Source organism: Chanodichthys erythropterus, chromosome 4, assembly GCF_024489055.1.
Source record: "Chanodichthys erythropterus isolate Z2021 chromosome 4, ASM2448905v1, whole genome shotgun sequence".
Classification (NCBI taxonomy): domain Eukaryota; kingdom Metazoa; phylum Chordata; class Actinopteri; order Cypriniformes; family Xenocyprididae; genus Chanodichthys; species Chanodichthys erythropterus.
In genome coordinates, this window is record NC_090224.1 from 1,600,298 (window position 1) to 1,626,007 (window position 25,710).

Consider the following 25,710-nt stretch of genomic DNA (forward strand, 5'->3'; position numbering starts at 1 on the left):
TGCAGCACATTGTTGCACAGGTTTAGAAGATTACATGCCTCTCTGGGTGCAACATAAACATAGCAGACTGAAAGAAAAAAAAAACAATCTGGGTTAAGAAAAAGCTTACAAACAAACAAACTTAAAGACGTTCATGCTGGCACATATAAATATAGGCTTACATTCATAAGGTGCACTTAAAAGGCTTAGTTAATACAGATCATTACTTTAAAAAAGACACGTGTGGATTTCAAGATGAGATCTTCCATGTTCACTTGAACATGAATAATTTCAGGTTGATGGGTGTCACAAAGCTCCAGAGACCTGCTCTTTCAGCCTATAGCCACTTTGATCTGACACCTTTCATGTCAGAGGAGGAGAGGATGTATAGCTGGGGTTCCTTGACTGATCACTCCACACGGCACATCCAAAGAGAATCTTAGATCTCACAAGTGAATAAAGTTGTTTTATTGAACTGGCAAATTCTTTTAAGCTTATGAAAGATAACAGCTAACAGTTTGGATGTATGTTGTCTGGAATAAATATAGTCTTTTTGGCTCTGAAAGCAAAATAAAGAGGATGCTTTCACTCAGCTACGCCTACACTTGCACTGTATCCCTTTGAACAAAAGCTTAAACATTGCTTGTCAACTTCAGGTCAGTGCAGATTATAGGTCTTTAAAGAAAAAAAGCCCACTCTGATTAACATATATTTGTTAGAGTTTACTTAACGTACACAAATACAGCATTAACTCCTTGGTAGGCCTACAAAGAACATGCAGACATTTTCTGACATATGGGGGAAGATCTGCAGAATGGACTTAATATGGGGTTAAACTCAGTTGAAAGTAATACAATTCTATCTTGCAAAAACTCCTGTTATAATAAAAAAAAAGCTGTCTAATTAGACAATGAACCTTTTATGTTGTTGGTTATAATGAAAGGATTCACACACGCAGCTCGCACTGAACAAAACAAAACCTTGTGCATTTTCAGCGGTGTTAAGCAGATTCTGACTAACTTGCTCGCAGCTCTGATAGACCATTGCATTCACACGCTCAACAAATATGACTGTGATTGGCTACAATGCTCAATGCTTGCAAAAACGTGCTGTAAATAGAAACCTCTGATGCTCAGAAAGTGCTCAAACAAACACGAACAAGAGCATTTGAAAGCAGTGCCTATCAAGGGGTACAGAATATACAATTCAGTACTATAAATACTGCAGAAATGTTGGTACCATCAACTCTTTATTTTTTTTGTACCGACTGGTACAGTACGTTTGACAACCCTACTTGCTACTACTAACACAGATTCACAGACACGCTGCTGTGAGCATGTAAGATATGCTGCTGCTGCTGCATCAATAAACTAGCCGATCTAGGCAGGTGGAGCTGGGGGAGGTGGATGGCTTCAGAGGAACTCTGATATGTTGAGCAAGCAATCGCATTGGCTGTAAGATCAGCAGAGCCTAATCAGTTTATGCCATGTGGTAATGATGTGATCGTTTGCTAATTGCAAGTTAAGGATTATTCAGCCTGAGCCCTCTAGAGTTTCATGGCTGAACTAGATTTTATATTATGGCCAATAACCAATAAATGGCCAACATTAAAAATCTGTACTATATTGCATAAATAAATTAAAAATAAATCACTAAAAAAATTTAAATAGACTGAAATGCTACAACTGAATTTAGGCTTCACAGCTTTTTAATGTACAGAATGAAAAATGGATATCTGTTTTGAGATTCACTATAGATTACATTTAGCAGTGCCATTAAATTATTAGTGTTTTGAAACATTAACTTTAAGTGAGCGTTCGATGACGACAAAGGATCTGTTATCTAAATGTAAAAATAGAGGAAATGGACAGGAACAAATATTCAATAACTTTACTAATAAGCATTACTAAATATTAATTAAATATTGAATTAACATGATAGAGCAGGATGTCAAATTAACTGTCAAAATCAGTCATTTCTTATTGTATTTAAGAAAAAAAAAAACTTGAATGTAATTTCGGTGATACATCCAAAATGTTTCACAGTCAATTGTTTTCTATCTTCTATAGGACAACTGGGAGGTAATCTGGAGGACAAAATGGAACAACATGTTCTCTGCAGACACTTGATGGAATTCACTTTTTAAGCTGGCAGAGTGAAAATGAGGGGGTGAGAAGTAAGTATACCTAATTGTTGCATGCATCCTCAACAGCTTTGGACTGTCAGCCCAGAACTGTTTATAAATAGTGGCCATGATATGTACCTCACAGGTTTAATTAGCATTTCCTCCACCGAGGATTTCTGCTTTTTTGTTCCAGCCGTCACATAATCAAAAGGCTAATTTTTCAAACATGCTTTATGTTCCTGAAAGGAGCAATTTTCCCTAGACACTGACACAGAGGAAGGAAGGTAAAAATAGATGTGTTCATTCTGCAATATTGCATGAAAACCTAAGGCTTTTATTACGCTAGCAAAAAACTGATGCTAATTTTGCCAACACAGTCAACTCCCCCAGGCAGAGCAGATCCTAATGGATACTTTTCCAAGTAATTTATCATTTTGAGGGCCTATATCTAATTTGCAACTGTGCTTATGTAGCATTTAGTAAACCATAAAGTTTTTTTGTCTTTGTCTTTAAGGCCAAACAGATGAGTAGCTAAAATGGGTGTGAACATTAGAAGGTTATGTGTGCTCATAAATGTTCAGATGTGACGACCCCACAGATGTACCATGGGATAATGTACAAGAAACACTAATGCCTATTGGTGAAACATGTTGTGTGTGGTTGTGTGTGTCAGGGCATGGAGAATGAAGCTTGCGCCGTCTAATTTGAATTGACTCGCATCTAAAATCACTTTAGATAAACAAACACACTAAGGGGTTCAGCATCCAGAGCAACATTAGCATAAATTAGAGAGCCATTAGTGCATCTCTGCCCAACATTGAATAGGGGAGAGGTTACTGAACTGCTGTACAAATGAGAAAATGGGGCAGAAGAGCCATAAACAACTCAAGAAAGGAGAGCGAACTTACAGGCAACACCGAGTCCTCCGCACGTGTGGCGTTGCGTGGAGAGTGGGCCGCAGCTGGCATGTGGCCCACCGCAGAAGAGTCTGCAATGGGATCCTAAGTCAGAAAGACAGAGGCAGACGTTTCACATCACGCCAAACTGCACTTTCGCATGCATGTAATAAGCTCAGAGATGGACTTCAGGATTCAAGAGACTCATTTGCAGATATTAGAACTGCACAGCAGCACACTGAACGTGTCAAAGTAATTAGTATGAACAGAACAGCAGCTGTAAGCAGGCAGGACGTCAAATCAAGATGCTAAAAAAATACAAACATTATATAACAAGTGTCCTATAACAACAACTGACATGCACCATCTGAACAATGTAAGTGTGAAATGATTCAAGAAATAGTTCACTTGAGAATTCTGTCATCACTTGTTCACCTTCATATTGTTTCAAACTTATATGACTTTATTTTGTGGACCAAAAAATATATACTATATATATATATATATATATATATATATATATATATATATAGTATATATATATATATATATATATATATATATATATATATATATATATATATATATATATATATATATATATATATATATATATATATATATATATATATATATATATATATATATATATATATATATACATATATATACAGCACAGTCCAACAGTTTGGAACCACTAAGATTTTTAATGTGTTTAAAAGAAGTTTCGTCTGCTCACCAAGGCTACATTTATTTAATTAAAAATACAGTAAAAACAGTAATATTGTGAAATATTATTACAATTTAAAATAACTGTTTTCTATTTGAATATATTTCACAAAGTAATTTATTCCTGTGATGGCTAAGCTGAATTTTCAGCATCATTACTCCAGTCTTCAGTGTCACATGATCCTTCGGAAATCATTCTAATATGCTGATCTGCTGCTCAAGAAACATTTAATGTGTACAATTGTACAAAATATTTGTGTACAATATTTTTTGAGGATTATTTGATGAATAGAAAGTTCAAAAGAACAGTGTTTGAAATCTAATCTTTTGTAACATTATAAATGTCTTTACTGTCACTTTTGATTGATTTAATGCATCCTTGCTGAATAAAAGTATTCATTTCTTTAATTTCTTTTCAAAAAAATAAAAATAAAAATTCTTACTGACCCCAAACTTTTGAACGGTAGTGTATAATTCTACAGAAGCTTTGTATTTCAGATAAATGCTGTTCTTTTGAACTTTCTATTCATCAATTAATCCTGAAAAAAAGTACACAACTGTTTTCAATCATAAATGTTTCTTGAGCAGCAGATCAGCATATTAGAATGATTTCTGAAGGATCATGTGACACTGAAGACTGGAGTAATGATGCTGAAAATTCAGCTTTGCATCACAGGAATAAATTACTTTGTCAAATATATTTAAATAGTACACAGTTATTTTAAATTGTAATAATATTTCACAATATTACTGTTTTTTACTGTATTTTTAATTAAATAAATGTAGCCTTGGTGAGCAGACGAAACTTCTTTTAAAAACATTAAAAATCTTAGTGGTTCCAAACTTTTGGACTGTACTGTATATGTAATTAATCCTTGTTAAAGGTACAATTTTCTCTGTTACCTTAGCTCTTTGGTTAAGATGAATGACATACATCAGAGCAACTGGTTTATTAGGCTGCTGTCACTTTAAGACCTGCCACTGCCAAACATGACGCGGATCTCATTTTGGCTACTTCTTAAGTGCAAGGGCTTCTTAACTTCCTTTTATTTTCCACAAAAGAAAGAAAGTTTGGAACAAGATGAGAGTGAGTAAATGACAGAATTTTCATTTAATATATATCCCTTTGATATTTGCAGAAAAAGATCAAGTATTATACAACACAAGTCAAGAGACCAGAATAGCCAATAGACAGGGACATGTGGTCCACAGGGGACACAAAGACAGAACAGGCTCCAGCTCATAGGAAAACATCTGACAGCTGCACATCAATCCCCATGACAGACAGCCACACTCTTGCCAACTGCCTGTATGTTCAAATATTTATAACACACTTTGCAGCATTTTATTATGAGCAGATTTTTTTGCTGTTGTTGTTAGTGATATCACAGCTTTTCTGTTTGCTTAAGTTTCAAAGGCATTTAAAAGCATTTAATAAACTGCAAAAGAAAAATTGTCTTTTAAAATCTAATAAAAATAAATCTAATAAAAAATTCAAAAAATTTTCATTACTTTTATAATATTACTTTTCTAAATGCAAACTTTTCTGCTTAAAAAACAAACAAACAAAAAAGGTGTGCCAATGGGGTATGACATTAAATTATTTCAACACCATGTTGATTATTCTAATAAAAATGTTAAATATTATATGTTTTATTAGATTATTATTTATTGGAATACTATTACTTTTGCTTGAGTCTGCTGGCCCAATGGCATAAAAAAACAAGAAAAAAAGCAACACCTGAAAATATTTTTATAATGAAATCTTGAAAAAGATTACAGCAAAAGAGATCTCTCATTTCTCATTTTGGATTCCTCTCTCTCTGAACTTTCTCATGTCTCATGTCTAAGGAATTTTGGGAGAAACATCTGAGACACTGTTGATACTACAATGAGAGATAAATGAGAATCACTGAAGTCTCTGGAGTCTTGAAAGAGACAGCAGCAAGACAATAAAGAGCTGTTCTATGTTTCTTCCACTACATTCTCAGATGGAACTCCATTTCATGTCTCATTTCTGTCTACTCTTTTTATCCTAAGGAATTTTAGGAGACACATCTGAAACACTGCTGATCCTGAAATGAGAGATATGTGAGACTCACAACTTAAGGTCTTTGCACACTGAGTCCGAAATTTCTGCACATTAAAAAATAAATATGACTTCATGTTGTGTCAATCACGTTTACACACTGCCTCTGAAACTTTCGCCCATCATGAAAAAATTCGGATCGGGTTCGATTTTCTGCATTATTCGCATGTGTGGCACACATTTTGATAGACGTTTTGATAATTCAGAGCCACCGTACAAGCGAATTCCAAAATCCAGAATGTCATCACTACATTGTCTACAGCACAAAGCAGCAGCACTGTAAAGACAAACAAAGTGCGGAATACAAAAAAAACAGAATATAAAGACAGATTGTGCCAGTATCACTAGCAAAGCATCAAACTGAGCCACTGACACCCTGAAGTAAACTTTGAGATGCTCAGGATAATCAATCAGCTCCTTAATGAGTTGGAACTCTCCCTCTCTCTCTCTACGCAATCTCGGGATTGGATGGACCCAATATTTCCTCTTTTTAAGAAGAGAAGAAAACTAAATCATTCTCACTGCTTGAAGACTCCATTTTGTATTGTTTTGTGAAATTTTAAGCAAAGTATTCATTAAAGGGATAGTTCACCCAAAAATGAAAGTTCTATCATCATTTACTCACCCTCAAGTTGTTCCAAACCTGTATAAATTTAGGAAAAAAACTACTATGGAATTCATTGGTGCACCAAACTGTTCAGTTTAATACATTCTTCAAAGTATCTTCCTTTGTGTTCAACAGAACAAAGAAAATTATACAGATTTTGAACAACTTGAGGGTGAGTAAATGATGATAGAATTTTCATTTTTGGGTGAACTATTCCTTTAATACGCATCAGACTCAGGGTGCAAGGTCTTTGTGCGTGACAAATTTTTAGGATCACAAATGCAAAAATATGCATACAAAATTTTCGGACTCAGCTTAGAAAGAGCAACCTCTGAGCAATGGAGTCTTGAAAGAGACTGCAGCAAGACAATAAAGAGATGTTCTATGTTCTTTACACCACATTCTCAGTTTTGACTCTTTTTTTCTCAGATATTCCTCATGTCTCATTTCTGTCTACTCTTATTTCTCCTTAAGAATTTTAGAAGAAACATCTGAAATGCTGTTTATACTAAAATGAGGGATATATGAGCTTAGGAAAAGCAACCACTGAGCAATAGATTTTTCCTCTGGGTGGCACTGACATATTTTAAGATATGCCAGTGCAAGTTGCTTTCAGTCAAAAACACTCAAGCATTTTAGTCTGGGAATAGGCTTAAGCCTTATAAACTGGTTGATAGTGTTGATAATTTGCACTGAAACTTCAAAACCCTGTTTGGATTTCAGGGCTCAGTGGGCATCTAGCATTAACACCTGCCAGCTCAACAAGTGTCCTGTTGAGGTTGTGGTTTGTGTCAGGTTTGGGATACAAACAGAATTCATTGGGGGGTCAGCTGACAAAGCTGGGTATGACATTTCAACAGCAGCTGTGTCAAAGATCATCAGCGTTCATAAAAACACTCTCTGCTGGTAAATATATACAGTATGCGCAATATAAACACACACATTGGCATGTATCCACATTCAGAAACACACACATGCATAAATGCATGGAGAAAGATGCTTAACTCAACATTTCTTTTATTCCCTCCTAAATTCCCTAATGCTTTTGAGTTTGATCAATCAAATCTTCTATTTCTCCTCTAATTCTTTATCTTGATCTGTTTCCTTCTTTATTAAAACGTTATCTAAAGCTGTCTTAGACAAAGATGTAGGTCATCTCCTTACACTATAAATAATAAAGGTTCTTAAATGGTTCTTTACAGCATCATAGGTTCAATAAAATTCCTTATCAAGAACCATTTTCACAGTATTGAGTTGCAATATTGCTCTATGAAAATTAAAAATAAAATCTTTGATATTAGGCTACATTTTCAGTTTTTCACCTCAGCTTATTGCTTTCATTATTTTTTTATTTTTTTATTTTTTTGATAAGATGATGTAAAGTGTAAGAATAACAAGGGCTCTGAAACAAATACAGCAAATACAGTACATTTATGAAGAATTATGTGCATGTGTCTTCCACTCCAGAGATTACAGCACACATGTGGCTGTAATTTTGTTTACATTTACATTTACATTTATGCATTTGGCAGACGCTTTTATCCAAAGCGACTTACATTGCATTATACTATACATTTGTATCTGAGTATGTGCAATCCTTGGGATCGAACCCATGACCTTGGCATTGCTAGTGCCATGCTCTAACCACTGAGCTACAGGAAAGCTCAGCTGTTTGATTTTAAATTTATTTCTTTAGATTTCATTATACTCCTAAATTTATGGTAATCTAAAAAATTTAAACAGCTATTGAACATAATACCCAATGGTATTCCCGCTGTATAGCCCAATACCATCTCACTAAAAGTATAATATGAGTAGCCTTTGATCACAGAATCATCCCTAGGAAATAAAGCAGACGCACAAACAAACATTAGTTTATCTACCCTATTTCAACTACAGACCAAGTATCTGAAGATGTAACCTTAGCTGAACTCAGCCTGCATATGCAGATTTCAACCACATCAAGACTGATAGAGCAGTGCCTGCACGTCCCAGATGACACAGGAACACTTTACTGAGATCCGGGCACACTGCAGTTTTTGGAACTTCATTGTGTTCCAATGATGCAGAGACTAATGCATTCCAACAACATCACCACAATGGGAGAGGATGCCTGTTGCCTGGGCAACTGTGAACTTACGGGCACCAGTAGGAAACCGAAGAGTTATTTTATTGGATAAATATATCATACCATGCATTTGGAGATTAATAATGTAAAGAAGCTTAAAGGAGAATCATATTTTATTGTGAATGTCCACAGTCGCCCAATTCAACCTACAGCCATTAGGACGTCTGTGTCCATTTAATGGTTTTCGGATGATTAATTCCTTCTCAGCGCTCTATATTAGTTGGACTGATGCCTCCAGACAGATAAAAAAAAATATGGAGAGTAAAATCTCCCGCTGATCCTCCAGAAAAATGTCAAGTACACAGAAGTACAAAAAGAGCACTGTAAGTGCTTCACACTCAAAACACAGGTGTAAGAGTTTATCAAGGAACTTTAGTACACTATAATTTATTTCAATAACACTTAAAGGGATAGTTCAACCATTTATGCCATTAATTATTACTCATGTCATCCCAAACCTGTATGATTATGTTCTGTGGAACACAAAAGAAGATGTTTTGAAGAATGTTGGTAACCAAAACCATTAAATATTTCCATTCCATTCAAAATTATATGAACAACAACAAAACAAATCACTGGAATTATTTCTCAAAATATCTTCAGACTCTATGATTCAACCAGCTCACGTATCACTGAACTGTCTGGCTGGGTAGAGACCATTTAGGCTAATGCCCAGTACAGTGAGCAGCCACTGATACGGAAAGAGATGGCAGTAATGGATACAGTTCTCATGAGTTTCAGCCACTAGAAATGTTGGGGAGGGGTCCACTAAATACCAATCCTTTTGGCAAGAAAAATAAAGCATTACTGACACGCTCAAAAGAACGCATTCAGCAGCACCGCTCGTGCAAGTGAAAGACAGAGGAACACAAGCTGCATTCGTTTCTTCTCAGTAAGAGATGGAAATGTATGCTGGAGAAATCCTGTGCAAACAGTAATTACCACAAACAAGATCCACAGATAAATAATAACTAACTTTAGTAACATGGAGGAGGATCAATTATAATGCAAGAGCTGAGCACAGAAAATCTGATTGGAATACTCTATAAACGTAAGACCAAAGGTAATAAAAGCAAAGAAGATGAAGGATTATTGATTTGTGCTTTTGCTTATAATTGGTCATCTGAGAATAATCAGATGTGTTGCATCTGATCAAACTGTTACAAACTGAAAACAAAAGATTTTAGTATGGCAGTAATTTGGATGAAAGACAGTGTAAATTGTTTCAAAGACTTCTGCAGTTAAATCATCATTCAAGTTGCTAAATTATTTAGTTAAGTCATTATGACAGCAGAATGAAAAAAAGCTGATGAAACAGGATCACATCATTCATACAGCCTCTCCAAATGTGTGTGAATCAGAGGATATACACTATGGCTAGGGATGGGAATCATAAGGAATTCAATCAATCTGATAACAATTCCGATTACTCTTAAAGATTCCTTAACAGTTCCATTAATGATTCTTTTGAATTACAGAAAGAAATATTTGGGGAAAACTACATTTAATTGTAAGTTCAAATGGCAAAATAATGTCAAGGTCAAATCATTGTAATATGCTGTTTTGGTGCACAAGAAACATTTCTTACTATTATCTATGTTAAAAACAGTTGTGCTACTTAATATTTTTGTTGAATCCATGATTTTTTTCATCATTCTTTAAAGTAAAGTTCAAAAGAAAAACACAAATTTGTTACAAGTCTTTACTGTCATATATATATATATATATATATATATATATATATATATATATATATATATATATATATAAACTAACACACAAAAGTTTGGGATCGGTAAGATTTTTAATGTTTTTAAAAGAAGTTTCGTTTGCTCACCAAGGGTGCATTTACTTAATTAAAAATACAGTAAAAACAGTAATATTGTGAAATATTATTATGTTTTCTATTTGAAAATATTTTAAAATGTAATTTATTCTTGTGATGGCAAAGCTGAATTTTCAGTATCGTTACTCCAGTCTTCAGTGTCACATGGTCTTTCAGAAATCATTCTAATATGTCAATTTGCTGCTCAAGAAACATTTATTGTTTACAATTGTACAAAATATTTGTGTACAATATTTTTTTTCAGGATTCTTTGATGAATAGAAAGTTCAAAAGAACTGTGTTTATCTGAAATCTAATCTTTTGTAACATTATAAATGTCTTTACTGTCACTTTTGATTGATTTAATGCATCCTTGCTGAATAAAAGTATTCATTTCTTTAATTTCTTAAAAAAAAAAAAAAAAAAAAAATTCTTACTGACCCCAAACTTTGAACGGTAGTGTAAAATGTTACAAAAGCTTTGTATTTTAGATAAATGCTGTTCTTTTGAACTTTCTATTCATCAAGGAATCCTGAAAAAATTTACACAACTGTTTTCAACATTGATAATAATAACAACTATTTCTTGAGGAACTAATCATCATATTAGAATGATTTCTGAAGGATCATGTGACACTGAAGACTGGAGTAATGATGAAAATTCAGCTTTGCCAACATGAGAATAAATTACTTTGTAAAATATATTTAAAGTTATTTTAAATTATAATAATTTTTCACAATATTACAGTTTTTACTGTATTTTTAATAAAATAAATTGATCCTTGGTGAGCAGACAAAACGTCTTTTAAAAACATTAAAAATCTTACCGATCCCAAACTTTTGAGCGGTAGTGTGTATATATATATATATATATATATAATGTGTGTGATTATATAAATATTGTATACAATGTGTGTGATTATTATTAACATTAATATTGCTTAAATAAAAACTTGTGCTTACCTCATCCACGTTTTCAAAGGCATTGATGATGTCATAGGGCAGGCAAGACAGCAGGTCTATGACAAACCAGGTCTTCAAGTAGTTCATACGTATGAGCTTTGGGTCCGATATGACCTCTCCTCCAGGTCCCACAAAAGTTGTATGAAAGTTCAATACAATATCCACTAGAAAGATGACATCCACCACGCTGTCCAGTACCAACCATACCAGGTTGTTCTGCTTGGTCTTAAATGACACATTATAGGGCACCATGATGGCCGTGTAGAAAGTGAGGATGAGGATGACCCAGTCCCAAGTGGTCTTAAAGGTGCAGTAGTGCAATATAATGTGAGGTGGAGTTTTAGGAGCCTCTTGCTTGTATTGAGGGAGGATGTCAGAGCCCAACTGAAGTGCCTAAATGAGACAGAAACTGAATGAGTTAATAAAAATGACAGAGAGAGATGAAAAAAGGGTCAGACATTGAGATTTGTTGAGCAAAGCCTACCTTTATCAACCAGTCTTTTTTGTTTTACCAAGGATGGTAAAAACTTAGCAGCCAATCAGCCAATCACAGCTTAAAAGAGTTTCAGCATTTAAAGTGGCAGATGACAAAACTGCAGGGCACGATTGAAATAAACAATATTATTGGCTGCTGGTGTGAACACTAATATAGTTATAATTGCAGTAATCATTCTTGGTGTGAATGGGCCTTAAACCACAATCAGTTTAGTTAGAATTTTGCTTAAAACAATGCCAATGGCAGTGCAGTGCAGTGCAGCAAAACCACCACCACAAAAAAATACAAATAAAAATATATGCTGGTCTAAGCTGTTTTTTTTTTTTTTTTCTATAAAAAATAATGCACTGTAAGGAATATATACTGTCCTGTACCTCATGAACTAAAAGGCCATTCATGTTGTAAGGGCACCATAAGACATAATACACCCAAGTTTTAGAGACATAAAGCTTACGTCAGCAACTATTGGACAGCTGAGTCAACTATCATTTGTCTGGAAATGACTTTATTTCTGAAATGTGGGACTGACAAAGACAGCTGACCTTTTTATATGTGCATATAGATTATATGTGTGTGGGTCAGGTTTTTCCCACATTGGGAGGCCCAGATGTTTCCAAAAAGACAGTAAATGAAAATCAGGCATAAAACCTGACCACCCAAAGGTCCTAGCCAATAAAAAAGCTGAAGTTTTAATGAAAATTTAAAAATGCAAAAAGGCTTCTATGATGGTCAAGTTTATGTTTAAGGGACAGAAACGATTATTAGCTTAATCAATGGAAAGTCCCCAGTAGGGTTGCAAAATTCCGTGAATTTTCAAAGCTGGAAACTTTCCATGGGAATTAATGGGAATATATGGGAATTAAGGGGAATTAATGGGAATTAACAGGGAATTTGGAAAATTACAGGTTAGCCTATGACAGGGTACTTAAATGTAGTTGAAAAGAACATCTTGCAGCATAATTTTGGTTAAAACAACCATATTCAATTCAATTTTAGTTGAATTTTACCCTGACATTCACACAGCACACTATATACTGCAGGGCTATTGAGGACACACCCCCTGCATGCACTGTGCATTCCGCCAGTCCATAACATGCACATTTGATCAAAAATACAGAAAAAAAGCAGTAATATTGTCAAACATAACTACAATTTAAAATAATGGTTTTCTATTTGATGTACACAAAAATATAATGTATTTCTGTGATGCAAAGCTGTATTTTCAGCATCATTACTGCTGTCTTCAGTGTCACATGATCCTTCAGAAATCATTCGAACATGCTAATTTGATACTCTGTTATCAATGTTGGAAACAGTTGTGCTGCTTAATTCTTTTATAACCTGTGATACCTTTTTAGGATTCTTTGATGAATAAAAATTTAAAGAACAGCATTTTTTTAAAATAGAAATCGTTTGTAACAATATACATATCGTTCAAAGTTTGGGGGTCAGTAATTTTTTTTTTTTCTTTTTTTTTGAAAGAAATTAATACTTTCATTCAGCAAGTATGTGTGAAATTGTTAAATAAAAGTGATATTAAAGTGACACTGTTAGAAAAGATTTCTATTTTGAATAAATTCTATTCTTTTTAACTTTTTATTAATAAGTGAATCCTGAAAATAGTATTACAGGTTCCAAAAAATATTCAGCAGCAGAGTATCAAATCAGCATATTAGAATGATTTCTGAAGGATCATGTGACACTGAAATAAATAACACATAACAATTGTTGCAATTAAATATATTTATTATACATATTTACTAAATTAGAATTAATTGAATGTGAAAAATAAATAACTATCATTTTATGTTATGACCAAACAAAATGTTTATGTAAATATTATACATTTATATAAATTTCCTAAAATTTCCAATTAATTCCCATAAATTCTCATAAATTCCCGTAAATTCACATAAATTCCTGCTAAGTTTCCAAATTGGAATATTTCCAAAGTTCCAGTGGAAAGTTTCCGGAAATTTACCGGAAACTTTCCGCCCCTTTGCAACCCTAGTCCCCAACCAGATGAAAAAAAACAAAAAACAAATATGCAAGACACTTACCTCTGCCAGTCGTGAATGCTTGTGGCTGACCTCAGTCTTGTTCATAGGCGTGAGCTGCTGAAGTGTACCACGGCTATTGGTTAACGCCCTGGTTAGCCTGGCAAACTTGGTCCATCCTGCCACACAGAGCACCAAAATGATGTATCAGCAACTTGAAACACTTTTTTGAATCTTCACTACCTTTCTTTCAGTTTACTTTACTCACAAACACACTTTTCCACTCAACTAGTAGCACTGCTGGCGTCGCGGTCTACAACCGAAAAGCAATGGCCCATGCTGATTTCCACTGAGGCTCTTTCAATTGCTGACAGCAGTGAAAATTGTTCTTCCTCATCCCTTCCTTCCAAATAAAGTCACATATTTTGTGTACCCACGTACCAAATCTATCGGCAAAGGACCTCGAGGCGGGAATCGAACTCGGGTCGCCGTGAACGTATTGCATTCAATGGGGAGCCGCGTTTGAAGTCATTGTTTTCTTACTAACAAAGACTGATGGGAAGTTTTTTTCTCTTGAACTCAATAACCCTAAAGTCAGTTGAGTCCTGCACAAGAAGATCTTCATCAAGTGATTACAAAGTGTATTCCAATGTAAATGCAATGTTTTACCACTAATCTCATCCATGCTCTTTTTTCTTTCAGGATGGACGGCCCATTTTTAAAAGCTTAGATGGTGGGAAAAAAGAAGTAAAACATTAATAACAGTGTGGCTCTCCCATTTAAGTCACATCTCATGAATGTACAACACAACAATACCGTGAGTAAGTCTGAACACATCGGGGCTCTTGCAGCCACTCTCTCTCATTACAACAGGGACATAGAGGGGAAGTCTTTCTGCACGGCCACATGAACAATGAACTCAGTGAAGGGATAAGGAGGGGAAATCAGCCGTGTGCACTTATTGGTAGGATGTATGAAAATAGCACGCTGGTCTGTTCAAGCCCATTCAGCAGGGAACAGCTTTATGTCAGACTGAACTGGCTACATATAAGTTAAAAGAACTTTCTGGGTTCATTACAAGTTAAATTCAATAAATACAAAGTCAAGCATTTATGTTTCCATGAGAAAAAGTCATTTTGACTCATCCCTCCTTTTCTTTTACAAAAGCGAATACCCCTGGTTATGGAGTCATTTACAATGGAAATGAATGTGTATTATTTGAGCTGTAAAGTTGTTTAAATAGTAATTTTTACAGTTGTTTTAGTGTTTTTAGTGTAACATTGACAAAGTGACAAAGTTGTAAAAAAGTTTAGCAAGTGATTTCTTTACTAAAATCATGTTATCACTCTGTATTGTTTAGGGTTTGTGGTGTTTTTTTTGTTTTGTTTTTGTTTTTTTACACATATACAGTATATACAGGGGTTGGACAATGAAACTGAAACCCCAGGTTTTAGACTACAATAATTCATTAGTGTGGTGTAGGACAGGCATCCTCAAATAGCAGGCTGTGGTCCTGTTCCGTACCCAGGCTTGGTTCCAGACCAACCAGACCGCAAGACAAAATGACATCTGTAGCACAATTTTACCATTTCTACAGTTTTTAGTGAGCAGTGCGTCAAAACAACAGAGCTGTTCACATAGGGCCGTTTATGCTAAGGATCATTTGGAGCTATATACTAATATTTTCAGCGTCATTCAAGCCCTTTCTGCCCTGTGCGCTTAGAAATTAGTTAATTTTGTTTTCTGCTCACAATGAGATCAACTTGATTATTGTGTACATTGTTTCTTTGTTTTTAGATACTTATTTTAAGCAAAATATAAAAATGTTCCAGACTTCAAGGAGAAAAATCTGAACCTCCATGCAGTATATTTTATCATTCACATGGCCTTCTTCCATACATAAAGGTATCTAAATGTAAAACTAATAACAGCCTGATAAGACATTTCATCTTACCTTTAATATTCATATCCAGTTGGGCTCAACTGATGACATATATATAACTGTTCTTTAACTGAATACTCCTGGTGTAGGGACTCCTTTTGCAGCCAATCAATTGGTCTTGGGAATGACAGATACAAGTCATTCACAGTGGATTTTGAGCAATTCCTCTTCCCGAACGGTGGCCAGGTCACTATCTGATGCTGGTGGACGAAAACGTTTTCTGACTTGATCTTTCCAAAATACCACAAAGTGGCTCAAAAATATTTAGATCTGGTAACTGTGCAGGCCATGGGAGAAGTTCAACTTCACTTTTACGTTCAAACCATTCTGTCACAAGTGTTGCTGTGTGTGTATTAGTGCATTATCATGCTGATACATTGCGCAAGGTACAATGTTTGAACCATTAGGTGCACATGGTCTTCCAGAATGGTTTGGTAGTCTTTGACAGTGACATAGTAGGCAATGCCATGATATAGCAGCCCAAACCATCATTGATCCACCCCGTGCTTCACTCAAAGCACGCAACAGTCCTGGTGTCAAGCCTTTTTGGGGCTTCTTCCACACCGTAACTCACAGGAAAGACAGTGAAGGTGAACTCAGAGAACAAATACATATTTCAAATTGTCCACAGCCCAAGATTTGCACTGTTGGCACCACTGAAACCGACATTTGGCACTGGCATGAGTGACCAAAGGTTTGGCTATAGCAGCCAGACCTGAATATTGACTCTGTGGAGCGCTGGATGAACAATTTTGATGGAAACAGGAGAGTCATATATAGGCATGAAACCTCCAACACTAAATTGGCCAGTTTAGGAAAGAGACGAAAAAATGAACTATGTCACAGACAGAAGGAAGAAAAGGAGAAAAACAATGGATGGTTCAGGCCATCTGGCTGCTCAGGGCAAAGAGTCACTGCACAGGACCCCTGAGGTCTCTTACAGATATAGTCCTTCAACAGGGGAAAATGGCACTAGGTAGGCTGTGTCGAGCAACCACAAGGCAAGCCTCAGAGAAGTCTCTGTATGGCCATCCCAGCCTCATAGAACACTATCGGACCTAAACTACAATGGAGCATATGTTTGCCCAAATGCACCACATCTGCCAGACGAGTGGCAAACAAGGTCTGCTAGGCATGCAACAGTGAAGCAAACACAAACTAAGGGGAGACTTCACTTAGAATCACACTCACTGATAGCAGCATTTATTTGCACATGATATTTGCATTGTTTTGTCACCTGTGATGGAAATATTTGATGTACTGGTGTTAGAAATGTACAGAAGTTTTATGAACTGGTGTTAAAAGTGTATAGAAGATGCAGATTAAGGATGTTCAGGTCAAAGAACATGTAAGCTTACTTAAAACAGTAGAACTAAAGTCACTTGATTAGCTCAGGTCAGATCATTATAAACCAATCACAAGAACAAATCACATTGAAAAGACTTGAGTGACATTGATTTTTATTCAACTGTAAGGTTTAAATGTGTATGTGCCTTTCTGTTCAGAGACTCACTCTGTCGTTGTGATGAGTGACCTCACGGCTGTAAATAAAACTTCATTTCTACAAAGAGCAACTTGGAAGTCGTGTCAGGTATATGCTGCGCAGCTAAAAGAAGTAGAAGAATCCTACGCTCAAAAGACAACAAAAGTAACAGCCAAGTGTGACTGAGGTAGTGAGGAATAGAAGTACTAAAGATTCTATGTTCAAAAGACAACAAAAGTGTGATTGAGGTAGTGATAGTAGCTTCTTGACGGGACGCCATCACCATACTTCAGGGAAGTATTGTATTGTATTGTAAGTATTCAGGAATTCAGTGAATTACCTCGAGATACTGTAGTATTATATTAACAATTAGGAGCTGTTTAAATTGTCAGTGGTGAAGTCAGATTTGTATTGAGAATGTCCACGACACACCCAATTCACTAAAGGAATTAAGCAAATAAGGTAATGAAGGCACATGAACAAACAAATTCTGAATGGAATTTTTTTTAGGGTTTATGGCTCATATAGCATGATATAGAAGAAGTTGTTACTCTATATCTTGCAATAACATGTCTTAGTAAAATGATTTAAATCTTACTTTTATTATTAGCAAAAAGACATGTGTACCAAACCTAGAGGGGGATGTATTTAGAATTATACTAAAAGACCTTTAGTATCAATCAAACAACAGAAGGAATGTATTGGATTGTGTACAACAGATTTTCCAGCAAAGTTTTGACCATGTTAATATTTTGAGGCCTTGGAAATTTGTATATTAAATATGCTACAGCAGGCTTTGTAGGTTAATATAAAGAAAATTCACTGGATATATGCCCATCTATAATGTTTTTCATATAATTTGATCAACAGCTACCATGATCAACAAAGTATCCATCTTTTAAAAAATGACTTGTTAATTGCTTGCTTTGTGCAATCTTCCTGTTGTTTTTTCTATCTATAGCTCTGAACCTAACCATAAACACAGGTTCTTCATTTCTTCATTGCTGATAACTATGTTCCCTTGAGCTTCTACTGGCTAGCTCTCAATTTATGCTTGTGTCAATGCTGAGGTCTTAAAGTATACATTTGATGAGCTGAAAATCCTCTCCAGGTAACTATCAGATGCTTAGAGAAAGATCTGGAAGGATCTCAAAGGGTTTCACTGTTGCCATGGAGCCCATATTCATTCCTCATTTTCCTTCCCTATTTGCTATTATTTGAAGTTTGTGCCCCTGGGTAAGTCACCATCAATGAGATCACGCCGATAGGTCAGAGGTCCTCAGACACTTGCTTGTGTTTAAGTGGTTTAAATGTTTTCACAAATCATTTAAACGCAAGGGGCGAATACACAGTCAACACAAAATAACCCGATGTGCATTAGGGGCACTGACGCCTAATGGTGCTTTATTATGCAGATGCTTTGCATATTTCATTGGACCACCAGTGCAGAGCAGAGCCTTACCGACAGGAACACTATTCCAATGGGATTTTGAGCCCAGCATACATGGAAACATACATGAACACACATACTGTAATTTTGCTTTTAGCTCTATCATCTCCCCAGGGGGAGCAGAAACAGTCACATGGATTGAGGCTCTAGGGAAGATCTCTATTATACAACGAATTACAAAATACTTCCTGTGATGCAAATAACACTAAAAGCTTCACTATAACTATGCTCAATGCATGTTATTCTTTACCTAAAAAAACAACAGTGGAAGCTAAAGTCTGGATTAAAGGAGAAGTTCACTTCAAAATCATATTATTTTAATCATTTTAATTAGTAACTTTAACAAACATTAATAATCTGATATTATAAAAGGTGATAATGTGTATATACTTCAAAAGTTTGGGGGTTTTAATGTTCTTGAAAGAAGACTGTAGAAATTTATTTACAAAGTTTTCAATATTTTATATATTTTAACACATAATTTATTCCAGAGCTGATTTTTTTTAGCAGTCATTACTACAGTCTTCACTGTCACATGATCCTTCAGAAATAATTCTAATATGCTGATTTGGTGCATTTTGGTAGTTTTTGGCTTAGTATACCTGATGCTGCACTCTCTCATCAGTATGTGCACATGAGCTATTCATGAAGCAATACTGAATACACACCTGGAGTGTGACGTTTAACAAATGCCCCTTTAGAACAACAGATCTCATATTTACCTAACAACAAGCTCAAGAGACATGCCAGTCTATGAATAATCTGATTGTGCTGTTAATATTTATTAGTGCATCAAGGGTCAGGAGCGGCATAGATTAACATTTTGATAAGGGCAAAGAGTCCTTCATTTATAAAGTAATCACTGTAGATGATTTGAATGCCTGCTTAAATAAAGTTTGTGGTTTGGTGTGGTGATAAGCAGCTCATATTCTTGACACGACCAGAATAGAGGCCCTTCTATGTCAAAGGAATGTAAGGGCATCAACTGTGCATAATTTTGTATATTCATGAATATTTAGTAAAAGCCATATGGATATACACTGCTCAAAAAAATTAAAGGAACGCTTTTTAATCAGAGAATATCATTAAGTCAGTTAAACTCCTTTGATATTGATCTGGTCAGTTAAGTAGCAGAGGGGGTTAATCAGTTTCAGCTGCTTTGGTGTTAATGAAATGAACAACAGGTGCAATAGATGGGCAACAATGAGATGACCCCCAAAACAGGAATGGTTTTATAGGTGGATGCCACTGACATTTTTTTCCCTACTCATCATTTTAGACTGTTTTTCACTAGTTTTGCATTTGCCTAGGGTCAGTGTCACTACTGGTAGAATGAGGCAATACCTGGACCCCATAGAGGTTGCACAGGCTGTCCAAATCCTCCAGGATGTCACATCAATACATGCCATTGCCAGAAGATTTGCTTTGTCTCCCAGCACAGTCTCAAGAGCATGGAGGAGATTCCAGGAGACAGGCAGTTCCTCTAGGAGAGCTGGACAGGGCCATAGAAGGTCCTTAACCCTGCACTGCCAGATCCCTACAAAATGATCTCCAGCAGGCCACTGGTGTGAATGTCTCTAACCAACAATCGGAAACAGACTTCATGAGGGTGGCCTGAGGGCCCGACGTCCTCTAGTGGGCCCTGTGCTCACTGCCCGGCACCATGGAGCTCGATTGGCATTTGCCATTGAACACCAGAATGGGCAGGTCCGCCACTGGCACCCTGTGCTTTTCACAGATAAAAGAAGGTGACAGATGTGAAAGGGTCTGGAGAAGCCGTGGAGAACGGTATGCTGCCTGTAACATTGTTCAGCCTGACCGGTTTGGTGGTGGGTCAGTGATAGTCTGGGGAGGAAAATCCATGGGACAAACAGACCTCTACAGGCTAAACAATGGCACCCTGACTGCCATTAGGTATCGGGATGAAATCCTTGGACCCATTGTCAGACCCTACGCTGGTGCAGTGGGTCCTGGGTTCCTCCTGGTGCGCAACAATGCCTGGCCTCATGTGGCGAGAATATGCAGGCAGTTCCTGGAGGATGAAGGAATTGATACCATTGAATGGCCCCACTCTGACTTAAATCCAATAGAACACCTTTGGGACAATATGATTTGGTCCATCCAACACCGCCAGGTTGCACCTCAGACTGTCCAGGAGCTCAGTGATGCCCTGGTCCAGATCTGGGCAGATCAGACCTGACGTTGTCAGGCATGCATACAAGCACATGCAAGGCCATACAAACTACTGAGTACCATTTTGTGTTGCTGCAATGAAATTTCAGCAATATGGACTAACATGCTGCATAATTTTTTCATTTGATTTTCGGGGTGTCTTTGAATTCAGTCCTCTGTAGGTTGATCATTTTTATTTCCTTCAAACGATGTGACATCCTTTCATTCCTAACACATTACCCAGTCCATATCAGAATAAATATTCAGCATTATATTTTTCCCCATTGAGATCTGATGTTTTCAAAGTGTTCCTTTTTTTTTTTTTTTTTTGAGCAGTGTATATGTCCAAGCCAGTAGTGTTTTGATCAAACAAATTTGAGTAGATATGCAGTAATTGGTTGAGCCCACAGTCATACTGAAATCAATGTCTTCATTGACATCTTCATATACCATGTGACTGCAATTGCCAAAGCAGGTAGATTATGTTGCAAGCACTATAGCTAGACCATAAAATATGTCAATAATTGCAGAGAGGTATAATTTCACCACTTCTTGTGTATTGGAGGGTTTATCTATCTGATTGGCCATCTATCTGATAAATAGTGAAAATACTCGCTGAACTAATACTTCTTGTCGCTCTATACACTCCCACTGACAAGAGACTCAGCTGGGCACAGGTGCCCTGCCACAAAGTGACAGCAGCTGCTATCAAGTCTCTGAGGGGAAATTCCAAATATATATATCTGTGTGTGTGTGTGTGTGTGTGTGTGTGTGTGTGTGTGTGTGTGTGTGTGTGTGTGTGTGTGTGTGTGTGTGTGTTTCTTTAAAGAGCTCCTGTGTGGGCTAGGATCACTGTCAAAGGACAAGTGCTTCAGTTTAGCAGTGGCACAAGCTGACAAGGAAAATAGCCACTGGTTTATAAGAGATTGAGAGAGAGAGAGAGAGAGAGAGAGAAGCAGAAAGAGAGAGTAAATGGAGGAAAAAGTGGGATCTGACAATGCCCATCAATCATAAGTACACATATATACGAGGAACGCTCAATGGCTGACTGCAGTGCTGCCCATAAGCAGCACTCTCCAACATAAAGTGACAGCTTGTCGCTCTCATTATACAACCATATACTATTATGCCACGCAGGCTGCAACACACAGTTGAAACACATCCAACCAGTGGCGAGGCTATATAAGGGCCAGGGTGGCACTCAGATTGTCGGCTGGTCCACCCAATCAAATGAAAGACAAAACAGTTTTTTGTGGAAAAGAAGAGAAAAAATTGTGCATGCATGACTATAATAATCACTCAAATACATGAAATACACGGATGTCACTCCCAAAACTTTGCAGCGTGTACGTGGCTGCTGGTCAAGCATGAAAAACAAAAGATTTATTCAAATTCTGAATTGATTATATATCGCCTTGAAAGTGCGCAAAGAGTTGCCCATTCATAATCACTCAAAAGCTGTCACTCATCTTAGTCGCGATTTCATGAAGCTCCGTTATAATCAGAGCCTGGTCTCATTAGAAAAATGTACCTGTGGGAACGTTTTCGCGAGTCACAAAATAGCAATACGTACATATCACTGCAGTTTCAGTGTGAAATGTCGGAACAGATAAACGTGAATATGGTACAGTTTTATGATGATGGTTTTATACCACTCACCGCAGTTCTGATTCCAAATTTTGTCCAGTGAGTGGCGCTTAAAAGTGTAGTGCTCCATTATTTTTTAAAATAACGTAGCATCAACACTACACCTAAACCTTCCTGATAGTGTTAACAAAAGCAAATGTGACATAAAAAGCATCCGTAACCGTGCCGTTTTAGCTTTTGATCTCTCATCTTTGAGCTCTTTTACCGTGACTCATTTTTCCCCCAGATTCGTACCCAAGGCTTCTGGGTCCTAAGCCCAACTCTGTATCAGCTGAGCCACCGAGCAAGCTTCTTATGTCAGAAAAGCGAAACATATGGAGCTGGTTAACCAATGCAAAGTCCAAAACATATTCGTTTACAAATCGGGCACTTTGGTAAAAAGCGTTTTGAAGTCATGATGTAAAAACAAGTCTTTATTAATCCACAATCTGTCCCTGTAATCATAACTGTTTTAAGTATGAAAACGATTAAAAGCGCTTGCTGTTTTACTGCCTCTAGCGTTCATTTCTGTTGGAAACTGCAGTGATGTGAACGTATTGGTACGTATTTTTACGACTCGTACGACTTTCCATGAGATCAGGTTGTATAATCACTAAAGCTTTCTACAACAAATCTCTTATTTACATAATGTCTACACTTTGTTATGAGAGGATTTGCGAGAGTGCAGACTGCAGCATTGGACTGGACGGAAAACTCCGGCTTTGAGCAGTAAAGTGTATTCCAGATCAAAAACCTCTGATTGACCATTGCGTTCAAGAAATCAACAGACATGTCTGTGATTGGCTACACTTCTCAATGCAACAAAAACAAGTTGTAAATAGAAAGATATGATGCTTTACAAAGTACAAACATTAATGCACAAGGGATCTTTTGCCAAATCGCCAATATGCTATTTTTACTAATTTGAAAGTAGACATGATTAAGGTCTAAATATCTAAATATCTTTAATATATATAAGATCAATCTACTTAAAATATTGTATAAGAAGATATTAGGGATATTTATTATGGATATTATTGTGTAAGATATTGAGCACTTTTATATTTAAACCTCTCAAATGTTTTGAGTTATATTCTTTTTAAAATAAAACAATTAAATAAATCAATCAATCAATCAATCAATCAATCAATTATTAAATCAAGTCATTTAAATAAATACATTTGTTAACAGATAATGAATAATAAACTTAATTCAAGATATATTCTCTGAAATCAAAGAGTCAAAATACTGCTTAATATTATTGGAAAACAAGAGAAAAATACAGATGAAAAAATATTACAAATATTAAATGTTTATTTATTAAAAGTTCTTTTTTTTTCAGAGTGATTGCATCAACTTAAAAACACAAACTGACAATTATGAATTATGCTTTTTGGAGTGCTAATGCAAAAGTCTGAAAAATTCTTCACTTCAGATGAGGTTTAGAGTCCTTACCTCTGGTGGTCTCATCTTCAATGGGCTGCTTGAAGACAGTGATATCCTTAAAAGTGCAGAGGAACAGGACCACCTTATCATTCTCATTCCTGATGGGGGCCACCTGCATGTAGAGCCACACAGGGGTTCCTGACGACACGGATGAATGCAATGAGAGAGGAGAGAAAGCAGGATGAAAGAAAGGGAAAGTATGAAAAGTGGTATGTAAAAAAAGAAGCAAATTGAGAGTTTTAAAGGAGTCATGACCAAGAAGATAAAAGACATGGATGAAAATGATGAGAATAGTGAGGGAAAGTGAATGTGACAGAGAGGTTAAAGGAAGGGAAGGAGAGGAATAAATGATGATGAGATTATGGTGGTGAATAAAGATTGGAGGAGAAAGACAGGGATTGAGAAAAAAGAGACATGAAGATCATTGAGACCAAGTTCACCCATATGAGAAATATACTGTTTAACCCGTGTGCCTAATGGGTCATTACATTTGAGCTTAACAGGGCAGCTTTATCTTACAGAGGCAACATAGGGTGATTTATCTTTATAGTAACTACATTACAGAAATTCAAGAGCAGAGAGGATGCAATTGTGCCCAAAATGCAAGATGCCTCGAGGTGTAAACTATCAAATAACTCAGCAAATATACTGAGTTTTTAGGGCGCGAGTAGCCGATAAATTATTAGACTTTTTACAAAATCTAGATAAGGAGAGCGGGCGTGTGTGCACACACACACACATACACACTAATCAACAGCTAAATTGCACCCAACTGAATATAAAGGTTCTTCAGACTCTTTAAAATAACTATTTTAACTTCTAACTGCGTAAACATGCGATGCAGAGTGCAAGCAAGCCACGACAAAAACAGAAAGTGGGCTGCATCACAGCGGTACTAAAAAAACATACTGCAATGTAAAAACCAAACACGTCCGCTTGATGCATATTAAAAATCGATGCAGATATATTTTAAGTATCTGCACAATAACCCTAAGTATTCGAGTAGGCAAAATGACTAAAATGCCCATACTTATTTTAACAAGTCACTTTTTTTTGCAAAAGAGTGGAGAAAAGTTTCAGAATTATGTAGCATCTTATTTGCCTGCCTTTAGCTCAGGGGCGGAGCTACAATTAACAGCTTGCCCACCCAGGCAGATACATGAAAATAAATTATTTTGTTCAATGACTTTAAGGGGGCTTTCACACTGGGCATGTTAGCTGTGGTCCAAGTCCGAGTGCGAGTGCGATTGTTCCTGGTGGCCCCTGCAGTGTAGGTCTGGTTTCACACTCAAGCTGTGTCCCAATTCAAAGGATGCATATCAAAGCCGCTTGAAGGCAAGCATGCAAGGTTAGCAAAAAAAAAAAAAAGCATAACGCTGTGGTAGGGAAGGAGGATAGGCTTCACTGCGCTGAATAAACTACTTTTGTGGGGAAAAAAAACTTATTATAATTAAAGGGATAGTTCACCCAAAAATGAAAATTTGATGTTTATCTGCTTACCCCCAGTGCATCCAAGATGTAGGTGACTTTTTTTCTTCAGTCGAATGCAAATTATGATTTTTAACTGCAACCGCTGCCGTCTGTCAGTCAAATAATAGCAGTGATTGGGAACTTGAACAATAAGAGTCGAAAAAACTTCCATAGACAAATCCAAATTAAACCCTGCGGCTCAAGACGGCACAATGATGAACTAAGACACGAAACGATCGGTTTGTGCGAGAAACCGAACATTATTTATATAATTTTTACCTCTAATAC

At 36.3% G+C, this 25,710-nt stretch overlaps 1 protein-coding gene across 4 annotated transcripts in view; it reads right to left on the reverse strand.

Moving 5' to 3' along the window:
• Window positions 1-25,710, reverse strand: part of kcnh5a (potassium voltage-gated channel, subfamily H (eag-related), member 5a) — a 127,524-nt gene that overhangs the window by 75,589 nt on the left and 26,225 nt on the right. For 2 of the 4 annotated variants that reach the window (XM_067383589.1, XM_067383587.1), the window contains exons 4-7: window positions 23,962-24,090; window positions 13,897-14,012; window positions 11,341-11,733; window positions 3,013-3,105 (exon numbers count right to left, since the gene is read on the reverse strand). In XM_067383589.1, coding sequence (XP_067239690.1) covers window positions 3,013-3,105; window positions 11,341-11,733; window positions 13,897-14,012; window positions 23,962-24,090 — 731 coding nt within the window. The remainder of the gene's footprint in view (window positions 1-3,012; window positions 3,106-11,340; window positions 11,734-13,896; window positions 14,013-23,961; window positions 24,091-25,710) is intronic. The other 2 variants (XM_067383591.1, XM_067383588.1) reach the window with 2 other exon arrangements.